The sequence below is a fragment of the Macaca fascicularis genome, chromosome 7 (assembly GCF_037993035.2).
Source record: "Macaca fascicularis isolate 582-1 chromosome 7, T2T-MFA8v1.1".
NCBI classification, from domain to species: Eukaryota; Metazoa; Chordata; class Mammalia; order Primates; family Cercopithecidae; genus Macaca; species Macaca fascicularis.
In genome coordinates this window covers 55,550,806-55,572,824 of record NC_088381.1, presented here as the reverse complement: position 1 = coordinate 55,572,824, position 22,019 = coordinate 55,550,806, and the positions used below count along the sequence as shown (strand labels likewise).

General features: G+C 51.5%; 1 protein-coding gene across 2 annotated transcripts in view; it reads left to right on the top strand.

Annotated features, from left to right (window-relative positions):
- Positions 1-22,019, top strand: part of ACSBG1 (acyl-CoA synthetase bubblegum family member 1) — a 64,611-nt gene that overhangs the window by 25,589 nt on the left and 17,003 nt on the right. For both annotated transcript variants that reach the window (XM_005560201.5, XM_005560200.5), the window contains 4 exons: positions 662-762; positions 14,991-15,211; positions 15,698-15,786; positions 16,090-16,210. In XM_005560201.5, coding sequence (XP_005560258.1) covers positions 662-762; positions 14,991-15,211; positions 15,698-15,786; positions 16,090-16,210 — 532 coding nt within the window. The remainder of the gene's footprint in view (positions 1-661; positions 763-14,990; positions 15,212-15,697; positions 15,787-16,089; positions 16,211-22,019) is intronic.

Below are 22,019 nucleotides of genomic sequence, written 5' to 3'. Positions count from 1 at the left end.
CCAGAAGGGTAGACCCTTTAGCCAGGGTCACTGAGCCTGGGAGGCAAAGGGGATCTGGGTCAGGGGTGAAGGTACAAATCCCTGGGCCTCAGGTCTCCCTGGACCTGTTCCTGTCTTCTCCATGGAAGAGGGGAGGCCTTCACTGGGGGCCGGAATAGGGACCCCTGAGAGCACTATGAGCACCTGCAGCCCCACTCAGATTTTTTGGCCATGGGTGGGGACTGGTGGGTCCAGGGAGTGACAGGTGGGGGCAGCCCCACCCCAAAAGTCTGCCCTCTCCGGGAGTGGTGTTCAGAATCCTCCAGCGCAGACCTCAGCCCCTTCCTCAACCAGATGGGGGCGCTGAGACCCTGAGAGAGGCATAAACTTGCCCAGGGTCACACCAGGAAGTAGAGCACAGAAGGCCTTGAATTCCCTTTCTCCCGAACCCTCAGAGCCTACAGGGAGGCTGGGTGGGGGCAGGGTTAGCCCCTACAACCACTGGGGTCTTGTCCCCTGACCCACTGGGGTCTCCTCTGTGGATGGCCCCAGCATTTGTGGGAGACAGAGGTGCCAGTGTCCCCCTGGGTGTGCTGAGATGTGTGCCAGGCCAGAGTCCCTGAGCCCAGGCCAGTCCCCCACGTTCTAATGAATGTTTTTCCTGGTCCCCTCACCACCCCAGCTCACTGACTGACAGGCAGCCACTCTCCAAAGAGTCCCTGAACCATGCTCTCAAGCTCTCAGTGCCAGAGAAGGTGAATAATGCCCAGTGGGATGCTCCAGGTAAGCCAGCTGGGGGTTGCCGGGCGGGGCAGGGCGGGAAACTGCACTGTGCTGGGTATGTTGGAGGGGTGGGTGGTGTGGGGGACCACCACACAGAACCGTGGGAAGGGGCAGCTGGGGATCTTGCTGGTCTCCACGCTCCCAGGGACTCCACCAAGCCCCTTCCTTCATGGCCACCATCAGGGCCAGGCATGATGGAAAGGAATGGGGGTGGGGGGTGGGGAGATTTCTTCTTCAAGAAAGTTGGGAAGAAGAGAGGCCAGAGATGGAGACGGGTAGGACATCATCTGGGGCCAGGCCTTGGGAACTTGGATCTCTAGCACAGGGTTGCTGAGGGACAGGAGAAAGCCCAGATAAGCAATGCCTTGGGATTTTTGGCCTGGTTAACTGGGGCAAGGGGCAGGCAGACAGGTGCAGACTAGAAAGGTTTGTTTTGGAGGCTTGAAACATTACATATTATTTTCTTGATCTTCACCATCAAATAATTGTGCTTTAAGGAAGGCAGAGTTATTTACTCTGACTCTGAAGAGTCATCAAAATGGTAACAATAATACAGCTTTTGTGCACTTTTATTGGCTGCACAACAACATTGTGACAACAACAGAAATTTAAAAACAAAAAGAAAACAATAGGTACCCAGCACAGAGGGTCAGTGCCGCCGGGTCAGCTGCCCCTCTCCCAGGCCGAGTGTCTTGGGTGGCTTTGGCAGGGATCTGGCCTGAACTGTGGGGGTGGGTGTTTCCTCTCATGCCCCCCACCCTCGCCTCAGAGATAAAGGAGAAGGGACTGGGCCAAGAAGAGGATCAACTGGTTTCTGAGAATGGTTTGAAAGACACCGGGGAGAGGCCAGGAACAGGGCCAGCTGGGTCCAGGGAGCCTCCCACGCTCATCCTCCCAGGATTCCAAGGCATCTCGCTGACTTGCTGAGCCACGTGGAGCAGGTCCCACCAGCTCGCTTAGGCTCAGACACCCCAGACTTTATAATCCCTTCTCTGGGGTGCTCAAAGAGCAGGTGTTGGCACCAGGGGCCTGGGCCACAGAAAAACCCTGGAGCTCAGCAAGTCCTGAGCATGAGTGATGGCACTGGCATTCCTGCAATTCAAGGGGCAGGAAGAGAGCCAGCGTGGGGGAGGCTCCGTGTCCCTTGGAGCCCCAGAAAAGCATCTGGCATCCCCAGGGAGAAACACATAATCCCCAGCCCTGTGGGCCTCAATGCCTTCATCTGAATGGCTATCGTCTGACAGCCTTGCAGCAGCAGACACGCAGCATGGGCAGGTTTTAAACAAGCAGGGAGGGAGTCCCAGAGAGGGTGCCTTCAGACAGGGCTGGAGTAGAGGCATCTGAGCAGCCAGAGGCCAGGTGGGGGGCAGGGAGAAGGCCCTGAGTTTAATGGCGAGGCAGGGCCTGGGTGGGCAACTGCAGGGGAGGCGACAAGGCCATCACGATCTAGTGTATCAGGAATTTGGGAAGCTGACAGGGACGGCCAAGGTAGACATGCCCCAGGATCCTCCATCCTGTGTGCTGGGCTGTGAGGGAGACTGAGATGGACAATCTTCTTTCCTGCCCTCAAAGAACCCCCAGTCTGAGGGCAGACAGGTCCTCTGTAAAGGGCAGGGACAGGCTGAGGAAGGAGGGCTGCTCTCTGGGAGCTGTGGGGCCAAAGTGGGCCTCCTGCATTAGAAGGACCTCCAGCTGTCCTCAGAACCGCAAGCTCCCTCTAGGTCTAGAGGTCTGGACTGAGTGCTCTGCCTTTGGGAGTTCAGCTTCCAGGGCTGGTGACAAGGAGAAAGGGGCGGTTTGGGAGGGGCTAAGAAGGAACCATGGTTGTCAGCAGGCACCCAGAGCGGAGGCCACCGAGGGATCCCAGGTGCTTCCCAGGGCAGTGCTGAGCAGGCATCATGGGCTCCCACAGACCTGGCTCGGGGGCCATGCTCTGCCCAGCACCCTCTCCTGCAGCCCTGGTGTCCTTGGGGGTGGAGGAGGAGCCTTTGCGCTAGAGTGTGGATGAGTTCCAGTTTCTCATGGATGGAGTGTCCACCGCGTGCCAGGCCTGGAGCGGAGCTTGGACTCTTTCTCATTGACTCCCCAGAAGCTTGGGAGCCCTGGGCGCTAGTCTCTGTGCAAGAAGGGGGATTGGGCACAGATTGGGAGGGGTCTTGGGCACAGATTGGGAGGGGTCTTGAAGCTGCCCTTTGACAAAGCACTTTTGATAAGATTGAGAAAAGGCAGCTATCCCTATCAAAGACTGTTGGGGAGGAGGGATTCGTGGGATTAGGAGAGCTGAAAGTCCTCCTTCCCCACACAGTTGTGCCCTGAATAAGAAGATCCAAGTCCTGTGCTAAGAGACTTTCTTGTATTCTTTCATTTTATCTTCATATCAGCAGCAGGGAAAGCATATGTATCATTCCCATTTGGTAGAGGAAATGGAGCTCAGAGAGGGTTAGTGATTTTCTCAGAGTCACACAACCGGTAAGAGGCGGAACTCTTAACTGGCCACACTGCCTCTTTGGGACCTAGATGGCATCACACAGTCTGGTCTTCCAGGTCTGGCCCTCCCAGGTCTGGCCAGCCCCTGCCTCCCTTCCATCTAACTGCAGCCCCTGGCAGCCCCTCTGGGGAGCTCTTGGAGTCTTGTACACAGGAATCAGGGTTCACTCTGGAGCCCTCGGAGGCTCCCAGATCTCTTTGAGCTCCCAAAAAGTTTGAAGTCCTGAGCTCTGGTCCCCAGGCTGAGCTCTGAGCTGCCCTGATGGCTGTACTCACAGGGAGCAGCTGCACAAAGTCCGGCCACAGAGACACTGGAATCTGACCTTCACACAAAGGCAGCCTTGTGCTGGGCCCTGGAGACACATTACTTTTTACTTGCTAGGCCTCTCTATATTAAGCATGAAGCCCAGCTGGAGAAGGGCAGCATCAAGACCAAAGAGAGGGAAGGGCACCCGGGGTGAGCAGTTGCTGGGGATGAAACTACTGGAGGTGCTGGCCAGGGCTGGCTCCCCACCCGCTTTCTCCCTAGGAAACTCCCACATGCACTAAGGAGATTTTGAGATTGGGAAGCTAGGTGCTCAGCCCCACTTGTCTCCAGTCCAGTGAAGCCCTTTGTGGGTCAAGGGATTTGCTGGGCCTCCCTCGGTTTGTCACTCCCACCCTTCTCAAACGTCGCAAGGGGTGGTGTTTCAGGCTGGAGCTATGAGCTAGGGAGCTGGAAAGAAGCCCGATACAACCCTTGTCCTCAAGAAGCTCACAGTTTGAGGCCGGGTAGCAGGAGGAGGCCATTGGGATAGTGGAAGGCAGAGGACCTACCTGTCCCGGCAGCCTCTGATGGGGGTGGGAGTGGGGGCCAGCAGGAAAGCTTTCCAAGGCTCAGAGGAAATGAATGCCGGTGATTCCTTCTCCGTGATATGGAAACAGGTAATCCTGGCCCTGCCAGCCGAAACGAGTGGAATCTCTGGGGGTCCTTAGAGAAACATTTTCCGCAGGGGTCAAGGCACCCACCCAGCCCCTGCCTGGACAGCCTCAGACACTGCCTGGGTGTCCCCTCCTGGGACCCTGCCATGTGGAACAGGTCTGGGGCAGGTCAGCCCAGGGCTTCTGGCTGGGATGCCCGACTTCTTGCTCAGACCTGGCTTCTCTCCAGTGGATGGAAACCCAGCCTGAGGTCTCCTGCACGTCTCCTGAGCGTGCTCACCTTTACAGGGGCAGGTAAAGCCCATCTTGGGTCCTTTACCCTGGTGGTCCAGGCCTGGACAAGTGGAATCCTAGAGGCAGGATTAAAAAGCTAAAATAATGACCATGGAGGAGCGTATAGAGAATATCTTGTCCACCCCAATTGTAATTCAGATGGGGAAACTGAGGCCCAGGGAGACCAGGGGTCTGCCCAGGGTTACTCTGCTGTGGTGGCCAGAACTCAGAGCTCTTGAGTCCCCGTTGAGAAGGCTGGGAGTGGCAGCTGCAGGGACCCTCTCCCTTCGGGCACAGAGGAACTACCGAACAGCTGACAGACCCTTCTGTGATAGGTCTTGTCCTCATCTCTCTGCATGTCCTGGGGCCAATGTGGCCTCTTCCTCTTCTGTATCCCCAAGAGTGTCTTGCACTGGGCTGGCCCTCAGCTCAGGGTCCCGTGTTGGAGAGAGGGCCCCTCCTGGGGCTGGTCTCTGCCTGGCCTTTGGAGGAAGGCCTTTGGGGTCGGTGCCCTGCAGGACCATTCTCGGAGAGAGATCTGTTCTAGGTCTGAGATCCACCTCTTCCTCAGGACCAGTTATTCCTCCATCTGCACAATAAGCTACTTTCCTGCAGCCTTTCCCACAGACCACAGAAAACAGCCCCAGCCTCCTGCTCTCTCCTGTTGCGTTGTTCTCCTTCCCGGCTAATTGAGTGACTGCCTTTGCTCTTTAGACGCCTTTATTCCAGAACCCCAGAGAACACAGCTCCCTGCCTGCCCAGTGGCCCCCAGCATAAAGGGTGGATGGATAAGATACAAGCCAGGGTCAGGCCAAGACAAGTGGCAGAGGGAGGAAGGGGGAGAGGGAGAGGGAGGTGGCAGAGAGTACCAGCCTTGCCTGGGAAAGCCCACCCCCGGCTCTCAGCTGACTTGGCACTTGGTGGGCGGGCAGTGTGCTGGTGGTGCTGCCTTGGCAGCAGGCTGTGAGCTTTCTGGGGTCTCCACTGTGCTCTGGATCTAGTCATTGGTTGCCTTTTGGAGTCAGCTGCTGCTGGGATCTGGATGCCTTGCTGGGCAACAGAGACCTTGATTGTGTCCTGGCCTCATTCTTGGCTGATAGTGCAGCAGTGATCTTAGTTTGGGACAGAGCTGATAGTTGCACCCCTGTTGATGGGGCACAAAGGGGAGATGAGGACTATGTTAAGGACTGGCAATCATCCTGATTTCCTAAGTCCCTCCTACCCACAGGAAACCACCTTCAGAGAGGCAGGCTGAGAGGTGCCACAGCAGACCTGGGCCCACTCATATCCCTCCCTCATGCTTGGTTCTGAGCTGCCCAGAATGTGGCAGAGTCAGGGGACTGGGGCACACTCTCCACCCCCGCACCATCCAGGGGAGAGTAGATTTTGGACTCCCAAGCTTCCATTCACTGAACAGCCTGCCAGCTACTGACATAAGGCAGCTGCCGGAACCAACTGAGGCCTAGTCCCAACTCTGCCCCTAACTCTGCCATGACCTTGGCCATCCCTGCCCACTCTGGGACTCAGTTTTCTCATCTGTAAAAGGACCATCTACCTCTGATATGCTGCGTGTGGGAACTCCCTGCCCCAGCTTCCCAAGATGACCCACCTGGCTGAGGTCTCTGCCTGTATTCCTGATGCAGCTAGAAGCATCACATGTTTAATGTGATTTATTCTTTCAGCAAACACTTATTGCAAGGTCAGTGCTTGCATCAGAAGCTCAGAGTCTAGGTACGAAGGGGAGAGAGAGATGCCTTGAATACCTACAATGTGCTAAGCCTTTTAATACTAATACGTTAACACAGATCTTCTCAGTGTGGTCTATGCATTTCCGTATGCACATTTTTTGGTCCTCTTTTCACTCAATGTTATACTGTGAACATTTCCACATGGCATTAAATATTCTTTTAGAACTTTATTTTAATGACTGCATAGGAATCCATGATATGGCTCTACCATAATGAACCGAATAGGAGACCAGTCCCCTGTTGGACATTTGGGTTGTTTCCAATGGCTTTGCTAATAGATACGGAGCTGTACAGATATCCATCTCCACATTCTCGCTGTACATGTCTATGATTGCTTCCCTTGAGTAACTTCCGGAAAGTATGATTGCTAAGTGCAAGGATGTTTCTGTTTTAAACCTTTGGATATATATTGCCAGTTGTCCCCAAGAAAGTTGTCCCAGTTCATGTTCTGCACTGCACTGCACCTTCCAGACAGTGGATATTGTCTATTTGCCTGATTGTATCTTTGTTGCTTCAGGTTCTTTCCTTTTAGGAGAAACCCAGGGAGAGAGGGAGGTTAGGAGATGAGTTCAGATGGCTTCAGGAGATGTGGGTTATTGTGAGGAAAGGCAGGGAAGAAAAGAAGCTTAGAAAGAGGCTAGGAGGAGGTCGGGAGTGGTGGCTCACGCCTGTAATCCCACCACTTTGGGAGGCTGAGGTGGGCAGATCACGAGGTCAGGAGATCAAGACCAGCCTGGCCAACATGGTGATACCCTGTCTCTACTAAAATACAAAAAATTAGCTGGGCATGGTGGTGCACACCTGTAGTCCCAGCTACTCGGGAGGCTGAGGCAGGGGAATCGCTTAAACCCAGGAGGCAGGGGTTGTAGTGAACCAAGATCGTGCCGCAGCACTCCAACCTGGCGACAGAGCAAGACTCTGTCTCAAAAAAAAAAAAAAAAAAATAGTAATAGTAATAGGAAAGAAAATAAAAGAAAAAAGAAAGAGGTAGCAGGGAATGGGAAGAATGGACCTTCCTGGCTCCCTGCTCAGGTGACAACCAGCATTGTTGCAATTCAGCTCCTCCCTGCCTTGCTGCCACCACCTGCTTCTGTGCACTGCACTCACTATGCTGTGACTTCCACCACCCCATTATCTCAGCTTGGCTATCCTGATCTCTGCAAGTCACTTCCAAACTCTGCAACAGAGAGGCTCTAATTGTCTGTCACCACCTACAGGGAGCACTCCCCTGAGCAGTGCTCCCGCAGGCAACCTTACGTGCCTCTGGCCAGGGCTTGCAGCTCCAGCCTCATGCATGTGGTCAGGGTCGCAGGGCCAGTGTCCAAGGCTCAACAGCTGTGGGCAACCCTTTCTGACTGTTCTGTCCTGCATTTGGCACACCTTGCCAGTAGCTAAAACCCAGGCCCAGCCCTTCTAAGTCATTGTCCAGAGACTTCTCCTTCTTCTATAGAGAGGGATATTGGCAGAGGACACAGTGTGAGCAGAGCCCACAAGTGGGAACACATGGACGTGAGAAGATGGGGGAGGATTGTGCAACCCAGGGTAGGAGACGCATCTGTCTTCCCTTCTTTCAGCTCTCAAGGGCGGGAGTGAGCTTGGCAGCTGGCACCCAAGGCTGAGGCCACTGAACTGTAGTGGGCCCAGGTCAGAAGGACACTGAGCAGGGCAGGCCCTACCTAGGTCTCTCAGGGGTGCAGGATGGGAAAGCAGGCTGATGTGTCCCGCTGGAGGAGATACCTGCTCTGTGAGCCTGTCTCTGTGCTTAAGCACAACGTGTCCTGCCTCCTCATTGGCCACCCTGGGGGGCAAGGGTGAGGTGGGGGAGAGATGAAGGCCTGGGTCCTCCAGACACAGTCACTGGGTCTCCAGCCCTCCTGGGACTAGGGTTGGGCAGAGGTCAGCTCGTTCTTCCCAAAGAAGAGGGCCCTGGCCTCTGCTCGGGGCCAGGTTGCTGCTGGTAGCCAGGACTCAGAGAGGAGGGAACCTGACTTCCAGAGCTCCAAGCTGGTGGAAAAAGCAGCCCCGACCATGACCCCATCCTCCATTAGGCTCAAGGATGGAAGTCTTTAGTGAGGAGGCAACGCATAGTCCTTGAAGGGCGGTAAAGTATGGACGTGTGAGGAGGGAAGGGCATTGCAGGCAGAGTCACAGCACGGGCAAAGACACAGAGGCGGGAAACCAAAGGGAACTGGGAGCAGTTCAGGTTGGCTCTAAGGAAAGGTGTGTGTTGAGGCTGGGAAAGGTAAGCGAGCCCCTTGGGGAGGGCCTGCCTTAGAAGCCATGGTATAGACATCTCCCTGTGGTCAATGAGAGTTGTTGGGGGCTTTTGAGCAGGTCAGACCTGGGTTTAGCAAGGTCACTCTGGGAGCCTCAGGAAGGTGGGAAAAGGCTGGTGGCTGGAGGTCATGGCTGCCCAAGATCACCCAGCCTGAGTCTGGCACAGGACTTGGCGGGAGACATGATAGTCCTTTCCCAGAGGAAATGGGAGATGTGGTGCCAGGGTCTTCCTTGAAGTTCACCATGAGAGGCAGCACCCCCATGGGAACAGAGCAGACTTGGGTATGGAACTGTGGGGGTTTGGATGCCAGCTCTGCCACTCAACTCTTTTGGGAGATGACAGTGGTGATGGTCAAAGAATGACATGGCACATGGCAGGGGCTCAGTAAGCAGTAAGCAAGAGATGATGGGGGCCTCAGTGAGGCCAGGGGCAGCCCCTTTCCCACCAGGATCTCCTCTTCCAGTTGGTCTAGGGGCTCAGACAGGCCCTGCTGGCTCAGCTGAGCTTGTGCAGAGAAAGGGCTGGGTCACACAGCTGGCTAGGAGGCCTTGTCACCCTTCCCAAGAGTGACAAGGGGTCCTCCAGGGCCAGGGCTCTTGTCCCTGTCAGGAAACAGCTGGGCTAATAGGAGACTGACCTTGCAGATCTATGAACCTTCCTTCCCTTCCCATGCCTCATTCCCCCCTTCCAAGAAGGATGTGAGATGACCTGACACAAAAGCACAGGCTCCATGGAAGAAGAAACAGGAAAAAGACAGAACCATGTAGCTGATGAGAGAGGAGAAATTAGGTGAAGAAATCTGTCCAAAATGTCCATCAAGATTTTAAACACTCTTTTCCCTTGATCCGGTAAACCTCCTTCTAATAATCTAAACGTAAAAAGAGGGCTGGAGGCTGGATATCACTTGAGCATCCTTCAGTGGAGAGTGGCAGAGTCAATTATGATAGGGCCCAACCGTGCAGTACGACACAGCCACACAGCATGCACACAATAGGGCAGGCATGCTAACATTAAAGATGGATGATTTGGCTAATGGCTAGGTTTGATTTGAGTCATATGATTTAAAACATACATTTGACTGGATGCAGTGACTCACACCTATAATCCCAACACTTTGGGAGGCCAAGGTAGGAAGATTGCTTGAGACTAGGAGTTCAAGACCAGCCTGGACAACATAGCAAGACCTTGTCTCTACTAAAATTAAAAAAAAAAAAAAAAAAAAAAAATTAGCTGGGAATGGTGGCATGCACCTATGGTCCCAGTTATTTAGGAGGCTAAGGTGGCAGGATCATTTGAGCCCAGGAATTGGGAGCTCCAATGACCTGTGATCACGCCTCTGCACTCCAGCTTGGGCAACAGAGCAAGACTTTGTCTCAAAAAAAATTAAATTAAAATTATTAAATTTATTTAAAACACACCCAGATTTCTGGTAACTTTTGGTCTCCATTCCTACTGGGTACCAAATCCTAGAGTTGAGGAGCGGCCACCCCATTTGGATGAAGTATGAATTCTTCCACCTCCACAATCCCCTTTGGATGACAACCACTCCTTGCTGCCTCCTTGATACTGAGGCTGCAGTCGGTACGATTATCATTGCCCTTGCACTGCAGCTTTTCTTTCTTTTTAAAAAACTTTACTTTTTAAATTGACAAAAATTGTACACATTTATTGTGTACAATATGTTGTTTTAAAATATGCATACATTGTGGAATGGCTAAATCGATCTAATTAGAATACACATTACTTTACATACTTCACACACCTGGCTAAATTCCCCTTGCCTTGGCCTCCCAAAGTGCTATGATTACAAGCGTGAGCCACTGCACTTGGCCTGTAGTTTTTCATATAATGCAAAAATATGGTCAGGCACAGTGGCTTATGCCTGTAATCCTAGCACTTTGGGAGGCCAAGGCTGGAGGATCGTTTGAACTCGGGAGTTTGATACCAGCCTGGGCAACATGGCTAACCCCTCCGTCTCTACCAAAAATACAAAAAATTAGCTGGGCTTAGTGCTGCACACCTATGGTCTCAGCTACTCAGGAGGCTGAGATTGGAGGATCTTTTGAGCCCTGGTTGACAGAGTGAGACCCTGTCCCCCGCCGACCCCGGCAAAAAAAAAAAAAAAAAGAAAAGAAAAGAAAAATATTGCACTGTTCCATGTCTCTATCAAAAGCAGAGAAACAAAAGGTGGACTCCAAGGCCCATGTGTCTCAAGGAAAGTAAGAGGGAGCTCATTTCTTCCTGGAAAAGAAGACTGCCTCTGGTTTCACTTGCAAATCCTGGGGCACTTCATTCATTTATTATGTATTACAATACATTATTTACTATGATGCTGATACACTACCCACCTGGTCCCAGGAGCATTTTGAGTTTGCTACAGGTGATTAATACATTAATAACATGACCTCCCCCCTCTGCCACCTTATTTTTCATAAAAAGCAATTGCAACAACAAAATAAAACCTAAGTCCTTGCATGTGTATTTGTAGAAAGAGGGCCTATCACTTTTTCTGTCATAGACTGCTAAATTGTTTTGTATTTCTTGGAACAAGTATGCACATTTTTGTCATTAAAAAGAGATTATAGGCCAGGCACGGTGGTTCATGCCTGTAATACCAGCACTTTGGGGGACCGAGGCAGGCAGATGACCTGAGGTCAGGAGTTCGAGACCAGCCTGGCCAACATGGCAAAACCCCATCTCTACTAAAAATACAAAAATTAGCCAGGCATGGTGGCACGCGCCTGTAATCCCAGCTACTCAGAAGGCTGAGGCGGGAGAGTTACTTGAACCCAGGAGGCAGAGGTTGCAGTGAGCCAAGATCGTGCCACTGCATTCTAGCCCGGGCGACAGAGTGAGACTTTGTCTCAAAAACAAAAAAAGAGATTATAGTGGCTGGGCATGGCGGCTCACGCCTGTCATCCCAGCACTTTGGGAGGCCAAGGCAGGCTGATCACTTGAGGCCAGGAGTTCGAGACCAGCCTGGCCAACACAGTGAAACCCTGTCTCCACCAAAAAATACAAAAAAATTAGCCAGGCATGGTGGTACATGACTGTAGTCCCAGTTACTCGGGAGGCTGAGACAGGAGAATTGCTTGAAACCAGGAGGTGGAGGTTGCAGTGAGCCGAGATAGCACCACTGCACTCCAGGCTGGTCAATATAGTGAGTGAGACTCCATGTCAAAAAAAAAAAAAAAAAAAAAGGAAAGAAAGAAAGAAAAAAGAAAAAAGAGAGAGATTATAAATGCTCAAGTTAAAACGTTTGGCTAGGAGATCCCAAGACTCACCTTGGCAACCTGGGTGAACAGGTGAATACAGAGGAGCGTGAGCTTCTAGAGGTGAAAGTCACCTTTTCTCTGGTCCAGGCCTAGGAGGAATCTGCGCCAGGGGAGGGAAGAGAAGTAATAACCACTGAGCGGCAACTGGATGCCAGGCCCTGGGCATGCTCTGAGGGCCATTGCACAGGACCCTTGCACCACTTTGTGGGGGGGTCAACATTCTCTCTCTCTATATATATTTTTGACAGAGTCTTGCTCTATCACCCAGGCTGGAGGGCAGCGGTGTGATCTCAGCTCACTGCAACCTCCACCTCCCAGGTTCAAGCAATTCTCATGCCTCAACTTCCCATGCAGCTGGGATTACAGGTGTGCACCACCATGACCAGCAAATTTTTGTATTTTTAGTAGAGACAGGGTTTCACCATGTTGCTCAGGCTGGTCTTTAACTCCTGGCCTCAAGCAATCTGCCCGCTTCGGCCTCCCAAAGTGCTAGGATTATAGGCATGAGCCACCATGCCCGGCCCTCTGTGTTTTTCTTAAGTAGCTTTATTGAGCTATAACTTATATGCCATGAAATTTACCCATTTTAAGTGCACAATTTGATTATTTTTAGCAAGTTTACGGAGTTGCAAAACATCCCCACAATCCAATGTTGGGACATTGCCATCACCCCAAAAAGATCTCCTGTGCTTATTCCATGGTCACTCCCCACTCCCACCTCTAGCCTGGGGCAACCACTAATCTGCTACTATCTTTTCTGCCTTTCCTTTTTCGTACCTGGCTTCTTTCATTGAACATGTTTTTGAGTTTCATCCATGTTGTAGCCTCTATCCGTACTTTATTCCTTTTTTATCTATTTTTAATTTATTATTTAATTTGATTTTTTTTTTTTTTTGAGTCAGAGTCTCACTCTGTTGCCCAGGCTGGAGTGCAGTGGTGCGATCATGGCTCACTGCAGCCTTGACCTCCCACACTCAAACGATCCTCCCACCTCAGCCTCCCAAGTAGCTGGGAATACAGGCACACACCACTATGCCCTGCTAATTTTTATTTTTTGAAGAGATGGGGTCTCACTATGTTGCCCTGGCTGGTCTTGAACTCCTGGGCTCAAGTGATCCGCCCGCCTTGGTGTCCTCATGTGTTTACAGGTGTGAGCCACTGCCCCAGGCCACTTTGGTCCTTTTCAGAGCTGAATAGCATGCTACTCTCTGACCACATTTTGTTTTTCACTTACAAGTCAGTGGACATTTGGATTGTTTCAATTTTTTGACTCCTAAACAATGCTGTGAAGAACATCCATATGTAAGTCTTCGTGGGGGACATGTGTTTTTATTTCTCTTGGGTAGATACCTAAGAGTGCAGTTGCTGGATCGCGCTGTAGTTTTATGTTTAACTCTTTAAGAAACTGCTAACCTGTTTTCCTACATGGCTGTACCATCTCATTCCCACCAGCACTGTATGAGGGCTTCTGTGTCCCCATGTCCTCGCCAACCCCTCACATTTGCAGGTGATGAAGATGCGGCTGACAGAACGGTTTGTTAGGTCAAACAGCACACAGAGGCAAAATTAAGGTTTTTGAACCCAGGTGTACCTGACTTTCTGGTCTGGGCATGGACTTTAGCAAAATGCAACAGTTAGAGGCTCTGAAGAGGCAGATCAGCAGGATCCACCATGCTGGCATCCCGGGATATGGGGCAAGGCTTGGAGAGGGCTGAGGAGTGATTGGACAGGGCTCAGTAGCCCTTGACTCACGCCACTACTTGAGGGCTCGGGGCTCCTGCATGGCCAGTGGCAGAGGTGTTCATCCCAGGAGGTCTTGGCCTCTGCCATACATAAGATCTTCTCTCTGGCACCCTCCCCTGCCCCGCCTGCATTTCCTGCAGGCTGCCATGTATCCCGTTTGGGTCTGGATATGTCCTTGTCATCCCCACTTCTGGTGCTCCACAGGAGGAGGAATAGGCTTTCCTGTCCCAGCCCCCAGATCTTTACCTCTTTCTGCCAACCTCAGAGTCTGCATGCAACCTAAGAGTGTCAAAGAGGAGGAACAAGCTCATCTTGTTCATCTGTCTGCCTCAGGGAAGGACCGGTGACAGGACAATGGGCGAGGTGGGTCTGGCCAGCAGGTGGCAGAGCAGCCCACGTGTCCTGGCCAGCCCTCATCCCTTCCCACCATCATCATGGAACCACCACCTTTGCCCCAAGGAAAGGAGGTCTCACGGGACCAAAAGGTCCAGACCACCCATTCAAGCTTCGTTTGCAAATTTGGAAAAAAAGAGGAAGAAGGAAAACGTGCATTTATGGAGCACCAGCCATAGGTCAAAGCTTCTTCATATACACCCTTTCTCTTGATTCTCATGTCCACCCTGAGAACTGAGTCCTCATCTTTCCCCTGAAACCGATTCAGTGGTTCAGTGGCTTGCCCAAGTCTTGCATACTAAGTAGTAAACCTCTGTTCCCACCCACCACACACGGAGTAAGCCTCTGACTCTTAAAGGCGGGGTGGTACCCCCGACAATGTCCTAAGTGTGAGCTGTGGCATCAGGTACACCTAAATTCAAATCCTGACCCTGCACTTTCTCGATGTGTGATCTTGGGTACATGACTGAAACTCTCTGAGTTGCAGCTGCCCCATCTGTGCAATGGAGCTCTCCAAACCCATGCTGTGAAGACTAAATGAGACACCTCATTTGTGAGGGAGAGTGAGCAAAGACTGTTGTTATTTTCCGAGACTGGGAGACTGGAGAGCAGGGCTGATGGTTTTCAGGCTCCTCCAGACTCTCGAGAGGGTCGTTCTCTTTGGTGCTTTGACCTTCTGTCTAGTTGGGTCTGTCCCCAGCCGGTTCACAGGAGGGCAGGGAAAGCCAGACACCCTGAAGGAGATCTGGAGTTCTGGAGATCTGACAGTTCCACTGTCCAACCTTGGGAGGCAAATTCCAGCTGGGATAAAAGAAGGAACAGAGTGTCTAGGACTTCCGTCTTTCCTCCAGTTATTTCCTCTCATCTTCTTTGCTGCATCCCTAAACTTTGCTCTTCCTTCAAGGCTGAGTCAGACCTCCTCCTCTAGGCGGTCTCCCAGCCTACCCCAGCCTACCCCAGCCTACCCTTGCCTGCCAGCCTCAAGGCCCAGTATCCAAGGCATTTTCAGCACCAGAAGGGCTGCGAGCTCCGCCCAGGGCAGGACGAGGGTCCCCTGGGGAAAACCTCAGGCTGGCGTGATCCAAGCTGTGGTCTCCCCCCACCCCGCAGAGGAGGCACTGTGGACGACTCGGGCCGATGGGCGAGTGCGCCTACGCATAGACCCCAGCTGCCCACAGCTTCCCTACACTGTGCATCGGATGTTCTACGAGGCCCTGGACAAGTACGGGGACTTCAGCGCTCTGGGTTTCAAGTGCCAGGACAAGTGGGAGCACATCTCCTACTCCCAATACTACCTGCTCGCCCGCAGAGCCGCCAAGGGCTTCCTGAAGGTAAGGGGGCCCTTCATGGCAAGGCCTTGCCCCTCCCCAGATGTGCCTGCCAGCTCTGGGCCTCACAGGCCTCCTCTCCAACTGCCCACTGGGCAAGGCTCTTAGGAACAATAACTATAAAAGCCATCACTGTGCGTGGAGCTGATACTCCACGCTGGGCCGCGTACTAAGCTTTTATTTGCTGAGCCCCTACCATGTGCCAAGCACTTGATACTCACTTTTCATTTGTGATCACATTCAGGGCAGGCTGGAAGTCCAGTGTGCTGGGCTGAGGGACCGGACAGACTCCTTGGGAAGGCCTTGGGAGGGGCAGGGAGGGCTGTTCAGTGACCAACCCCTTCTCCTCCAAGGAGATTCTCTGACTGAGGGGACCCTGGGAGGGTGGAGCCTGCAGGGTCCCCTGCAGTCTCGGTGGGGGCTCTGAGAGGGGCATGAGGGTCCCAGTCCCTGCCTGGCTGACCTGGCCTGTCTGCCTTTGGCCTGGAGCTCGGCCTGGAGCGGGCCCACAGTGTGGCCATCCTCGGCTTCAACTCCCCGGAGTGGTTCTTCTCGGCAGTGGGCACAGTATTTGCAGGGTGAGTGGCGGGGGCAGGGACGGGGTCTCCAGTGGGTTGGCGGTGGGTAGAGGGTAGGGGAGGGTCCTTATCTCTTTTTAGTAGCCCCCACCCATTCCCCACCATCATGCCCTCCCTGGGGCCTTCTGGTGGACCTGCATCTGGCGCCCTCTCTGCAGGGGCAGAGGTGTTGAGGTGCCTTGGGAGCCCCTCCTGCCAGGCTATGGGAGCTCTCTGGGTCTGGGGGCTACAGATGTGGGGGTGGGGGAAGGGGGTGGCCCCTCTGCACCTCCCCTAAGGTGAATCTTCCTGGGTCTCCTACAGTGGCATCGTCACCGGCATCTACACCACCAGCTCCCCCGAGGCCTGCCAGTACATCGCTTATGACTGCTGCGCCAATGTCATCATGGTTGACACGCAGAAGCAGCTGGAAAAGATCCTGAAGGTTTGGGGAAGGGGCAGTGGGCATGCGGTCAGAGGCTGGGTATCTCCATGCGCCTTCACTTCAACTCACACGGGACCTTCCTGCCCTCCATCCAGAGTGTCCTCATCCTCAACAGCAACCCTCTAACTCACACACAGCAAGCAAGGCAGGGCAACAGCTATTTATCCATTTGACAGGCAAGGAAATGGAGGCTCAAGGGACATGCCCCAGAAGTGGTGATAAAGCCTTGGATAGGACTCCTGTCCAGCCACGGCCTCCCAAGGCTTTCTCTTTGGGACAGGATCTCCCCTAAGGGAGAGCAAGAGCTGTGGGGGCCGGGGTCCTCTGGCAGTGGAAGGGTTATGTGCAGGTGAGTGGCTTAGGGCTCTGACATCTTGAGCACTCGAGTCTAGATGAGAAACGGGGTGATGGGGGTGGCGAGGGCTGCCACAGGGTGAGGGTTGAGCCAAGTCAGAGACAGTGAGGGCAGAGCAGGAGCTCAGAGTGCCTCTAGAGCCAGCAGGGTCTTTTCCGGAGTGTTGATGATGCCTCCTGATCTAAGGCCCACCCCTAACTGGCTCTGTCCCCTCATGCACCATACTGGGGTGTGGTAGTCTGGGGACACCTCTGTGTCTCAGCTGAACCCAACAGGCTTTGAGGCGTTCAAGGGCTCCCTGCATCCCAAAGGAGGCCCCAGAGACTGACTTGTTGGCTTGCCTCTGATTCTGGAGATGTCACCTGGGCCACAGCTTCCATCTGTACCTGAGGGTGGGACAAATGGTCTCCAACCTTCCATGACTATGGGATCTGGATCCCCAGAGGTGCCAGGGCAGATGCCTACCCTCATTTCTAGTGGAGAAGTTTCCTGAAGCCTGAAAGAGAAAAGCAAGCGGGGCCAGTGGTTCCCAGCAGGGCAGTGCCAGAATCCTTGGGGGAGACCCAGGCTGCAGCCCAGACCCTTGAGGCAGAACCTCTTGGAGGGCTTTGTGACTTTGAAAATAGCCAAATCAGAGTGACTTTGAAAATAGCCTCAGCTGAGGCTGTGGGCAGCCCAGGCCAAGAATTTCTGGCTCACAGCAAAATAAAATGAAGCCCCAGGAAGACCTCAGAGCTGCCCTGGCTGGATGAACAAAGGCCTCTGAGCAGGGTTTAAACCCAGAGGTGGTGTAGAGAAGCAGGTGAACACACACGCTTGGGCTGGACCTGCCAGAGCTCAAATGCAGTGTGGCCTAGGGGAGGATGGTGACAGGCGCAGAGGTCAACTGGAAGGGCTGGTGTAAAGGTAACTCTTAGACCAGCGTCTGGCTCTTGGTGGGCGCCTGCGTTCATTTGCCAAGGCTACTGGAACGGGGTGGCTTCTGGGGTTGGCTGGCGATCTTTGTGCTCCTTGGCTTGTAGACACATCACCCAGGCCTCTACCTTCATCCTCACCTGGCATTCTCCCAGTGTCTTCACGTTGTCGTCCTTCTGTATCTGTCTCTGTGTCCCAATTTCCCATTTCTATCAGGACACCAGGAATATTGGATTCGAGCCCACCTTAATGACTTTGTTTTAATTTCATTATCTCCATAAAGACCCTGTCTCCAAATAAGGTCACACTTAGAGGTACCAGGGGTGAGGACTTTGGGATATCTCTTTGTGGGGATGGGGACACAATTCAAGCCATGGCAGCACCATATAAGTGCTTTTAAATCATCATGTTGTCATAGTCTTCACTTGTAAGACAAGAAAGAAAGGGGTTCTGTCTAAGACTTAGGGAGTTTTCAGAACCTGAAGGGACTGGAAAAGGCATTCCATCCAACACCCACCCTCTGTCCATTTCACACATGAAGAAACAGACCCAGAGTGGAAAAGGAGAGTCCCAGGTGGTGGCACCACAGCCCACAGTAGCAGTGGATAGAAACTGTTCATGGCACACTGGCTCCACTGAGTGCCCTGCAGACATTGCAGCAGCCCGAGAGATGGGTCTTCTCACTCATTTTACAGGCAAGGAAACCAAGGGCCAGAGCAGTGAAGTATGGCTTCCATCCCTGGCAGGTGGCAGTTGAGTGACTCTGTGCTGCAGCTTCTTAAGAGGACGCCATAAGAACCATTTGTGAGAGAAATCAAGGGGACCACATCTCTCCACAAAGTATCATTTATGGAGAGCTTATAAAGTGCCAGAGCCTGCTCTGAATACCCTAAATCAGCAACTGAGGCAGAGCGAGCCCCTCCTCTTCCAGCGAGGACAAGAAGGAAATATATAGCTGTGGCCAGCTCCTTACAGCCCTTGGAGGCCAGAGGCACTGTGAGACAAGGCTGAGGGAGGCCCCCACTCCCATTAATGTCTGGGCTGGGAATGTCAGCAACCTTAGGGTTTCAACCCTCAGCCTATGGCAGCAGGGCTGGCTTCAAAGGGGTGTGGCCCATGCTTCACCTCACACAAAGTCCGAGTTTACGAAATTCTCTTTCTTTTCCTTCCTTCTCTTCTCTTCTCCTCTCCTCTCCTCTCCTTTCCTCTCTTTTCTCTTCTTTTCTTTTCTTTTTCTTTTTTCTTTTCTTTTCTTTCTGGCAGAGTCTCACTGTGCCACCCAGGCTAAAGTGAAGTAGCTCAATCATAGCTCACTGCAGCCTTGATATCCTGGGCTCAAGTGATCCTCTCACCTCAGCCTCCCAAGTAGCTGGAACTACAGGCATGGGGCTCTACACCTGGCTAATTTTGTGTAGAGATGAGGTCTTGCTCTGTTGCCCAGGCTGGTCTCAAACACCTGGCTTCAAGCAATCCTGTCTTAGCCTCCCAAAGTGCTGGGCTTACAGGCATGAACCACCTCACCCAGCCTTGAAACTCTTAATAAGGTTTGAACAAGGGGTCCCACATTTGCATTTTGCACCTGGCCAGTTCTGCCTTCGGGTTCCAGACCCCTCCAAGGGTTTGCTCCAATCCATGAGAGTGTACCCAGTTTTATCCCATTTTAGGATTATTTTGAAACCCCTTTTTTAAATGGGCACTTGGGCCTACTTGTGTTTTACTCAGAAGGATGTATCAAATGGGCCCACTTCATGAATGAGGGGCTTGTCTTGCCTCCGTGGGGGATCCTTTTCTGTCTCAGCTCCTTTTGACCTTGTGTTTTCAGGATCTCGCATTCTGAACATCTCCATCCTGTCTGACTTGAATCAATACTTGAGATTGGTTTGGATTATGCCACCTAAGATGAATTGCTCAGAGAGAATGAGAAGCGCCTTCTCCTTTGGCTCCTGGCAGGGATGCTCTGTCGCTGGCCCTTCCAGGCACCTTGGCCTTGCTGTGACTCAATTTCTTCAGGTTTGGCGGCTTCATAGACCCCCGTGACGTGGAGGCAAAGGGGTCATTGGACTAGTTCCTGAGCTCCACTCCTCACAGCCCCACCGAAGCACTGATCCAGCCTCTCCCAGGACAGGCTTAAGATTTGCTTGAGGGCCGGGCTGGCAGATGCCTGAGCTACCTGTACCACTTGTACCCAGTAGTCATCCCTTCTCAGCCTCACCTGAGGGAGTCACACTGGCCCCACCATTCCCTCTCTTATCAGAATCCGGGGTAGGAAGGGTGGAAGACATTAAAAAGCCTCCCCACCCAGCAGGTTTTGCCAGGCCCCTCAGGGAGGCCAACCCCCTGTGTAAGTTGTTGGTCTAATCCAAATACCATCTCCCATTCCCATTTTGCAGTTGAAGAAACTGAGGTCCAGAGTTAGGAAATGACCACCCCAGGTCAATATTTAAAAGAAAGCTTGGTTTTTTAAATGTTTGAGACAAAGTCTCACTTTGTCACCAAGGCTGGAGTGCAGTAGCATGATCATGGCTCACTGCAGCCTCGACCTCCTGGACTCAAGCAATCCTCCCACCTCAGCCTCCTGAGTAGCTGGGACAACAGGTGCCTGCAGCACCATTCCTGGCTAACTTTTGTACTTTTTCTTTAGAGAGACAGGGTCTCACTATGTTGCCCAGGCTGGTCTCAAAATTCTGGCTCAAGCAATCCAAAATCCTGGAATTACAGGCATGAGACACCATGCTTGGTAATATGGTTAGGCTTTGTGTCTCCACCCAAATCTCATCTTGAATTGTAATCTCCAGATATTTAGGGAGCGACCTGGTGGGAAGTGATTGGATTATGGGGGTGGTTCCCCCGTACTGTTCTCATGATAGTGAGTGAATTCTCATGAGATCTGATGACTTTATAAATGGTAGTTTTTCCTGCACTAATACACACTCGCTCTCTTTCTCCTACCGCCATGTAAGACATGCTCACTTCCCCTTCTGCCATGATTGTAAGTTTTCTGAGGCTTCCCCAGCCATGCAGAACTGTGAGCCAATTAAACCTCTTTTCTTTGTAAATTACCCAGTCTTGGCCAGTATCTTTATAGCAGTGTGAGAACATACTAATACACCTGGCATAAAATAAAATTTGTATTATGAAAGTTTTCAAACAAAAAAGTAGAGAGAATCCCCATATATCTATCATCAGATCCAATCATTGTCAATGTGTTTTCATCACACTTGCTTCTTCAATTCACCTTTTTGCTGAAGTGTGTGAAGGAAAATCTCTGATATCATGTCACTTCATTATCTGAATACTTTAATATGCATCTCTAAAAAATATGAAATAAGCTCTTTCTCAAATAAGCTCTGTAACTTTATCACACCTAGCACAAGTAAAATAATTATATCATATCATCTAATACACATATGATGTCTGTTTTCCAATTTTTTGTTGTATTAGACACATATGACATAAAAACATACCATCTTAACCATTTTTAAGTGTCCAGTGGTAAGTGCATTCAGATTGTTGTACAATCTCCACCACCATTCATCTCCAGAACTCTTGTCATCTTACAAAACTGAAATGTTGTACTCATTAAACAACTCCCTATTCCCTCCTGGCAACCATCATTCTACTTTCTGTTTCTATACCCACGATGTCATCGCATCATTGGTTTATTTGAATCAGGATCTAAACCAGGCCCACGTGTTGCATGTGGTGGTGTCTCTTAAGTGTCTTCTAATTTAGAACAAAGCTCTACCCTTGACCAGTGTGGTCCCCAAATTAGCATCATCTGGGAACTTAGAAATGCAAATTCTCAGGCTTCACCCCAGTCTTACTGAATTATAAACTTAGTGTGGTTGTGCCCAGCATTCACATTTAACAAGCCCTCTGGCGATTCTGACGCACATTCAGGTGTGAGAACTTCTGCCATAGACCCTGCAGTAACTAGGCAAGTCATCTTGTACAGGGTCTCATGTTCTGTGGTTGTCTGACTGCTTGCTTTTGCTATCAATTAACTTGTCCCTCTAACTTCTGTATTTCCTGTTAGATCTAAAGGCTTGATGCATTTCAGATTGGACTTTTTTGGCAAGAACACCCCATAGGTGGTACCATGTCCTTCATAGAGCACCTATGCTCAAGAGGCACATGATGATAGGCAGTACCACTTTCAGTGATGTTGGGCTTCAGGTCATGACCACCTTCTCTTCTTCCACTGTGAAATTCCCCATCAACCTTTCTCCTAATGGTTTTAGCATCCCTTGATGATGTTTGCCTGAATTAATTATTTTATTAGGGGTAGCAAAATATTGATTTTCTAATTCATTGGCTGGAATTCTCCAAAGAAAGTACTTTCCCTCATTACCTGGGGCTCTTTGGTACTTGAGACACTCTGTTTGTACAGAGTAGGTGTGATAGAATAATGATCAATTTTAGTGAATGTTCCATGCATATTTGAAAGAATGTGTACTCTGCAGTTGTTGGCTAGAAGGTTCTACAAATGTTAATTAAATCAAGTTGGTTGATAGTGTTTTAATTTTGTCTTCCGTGTCT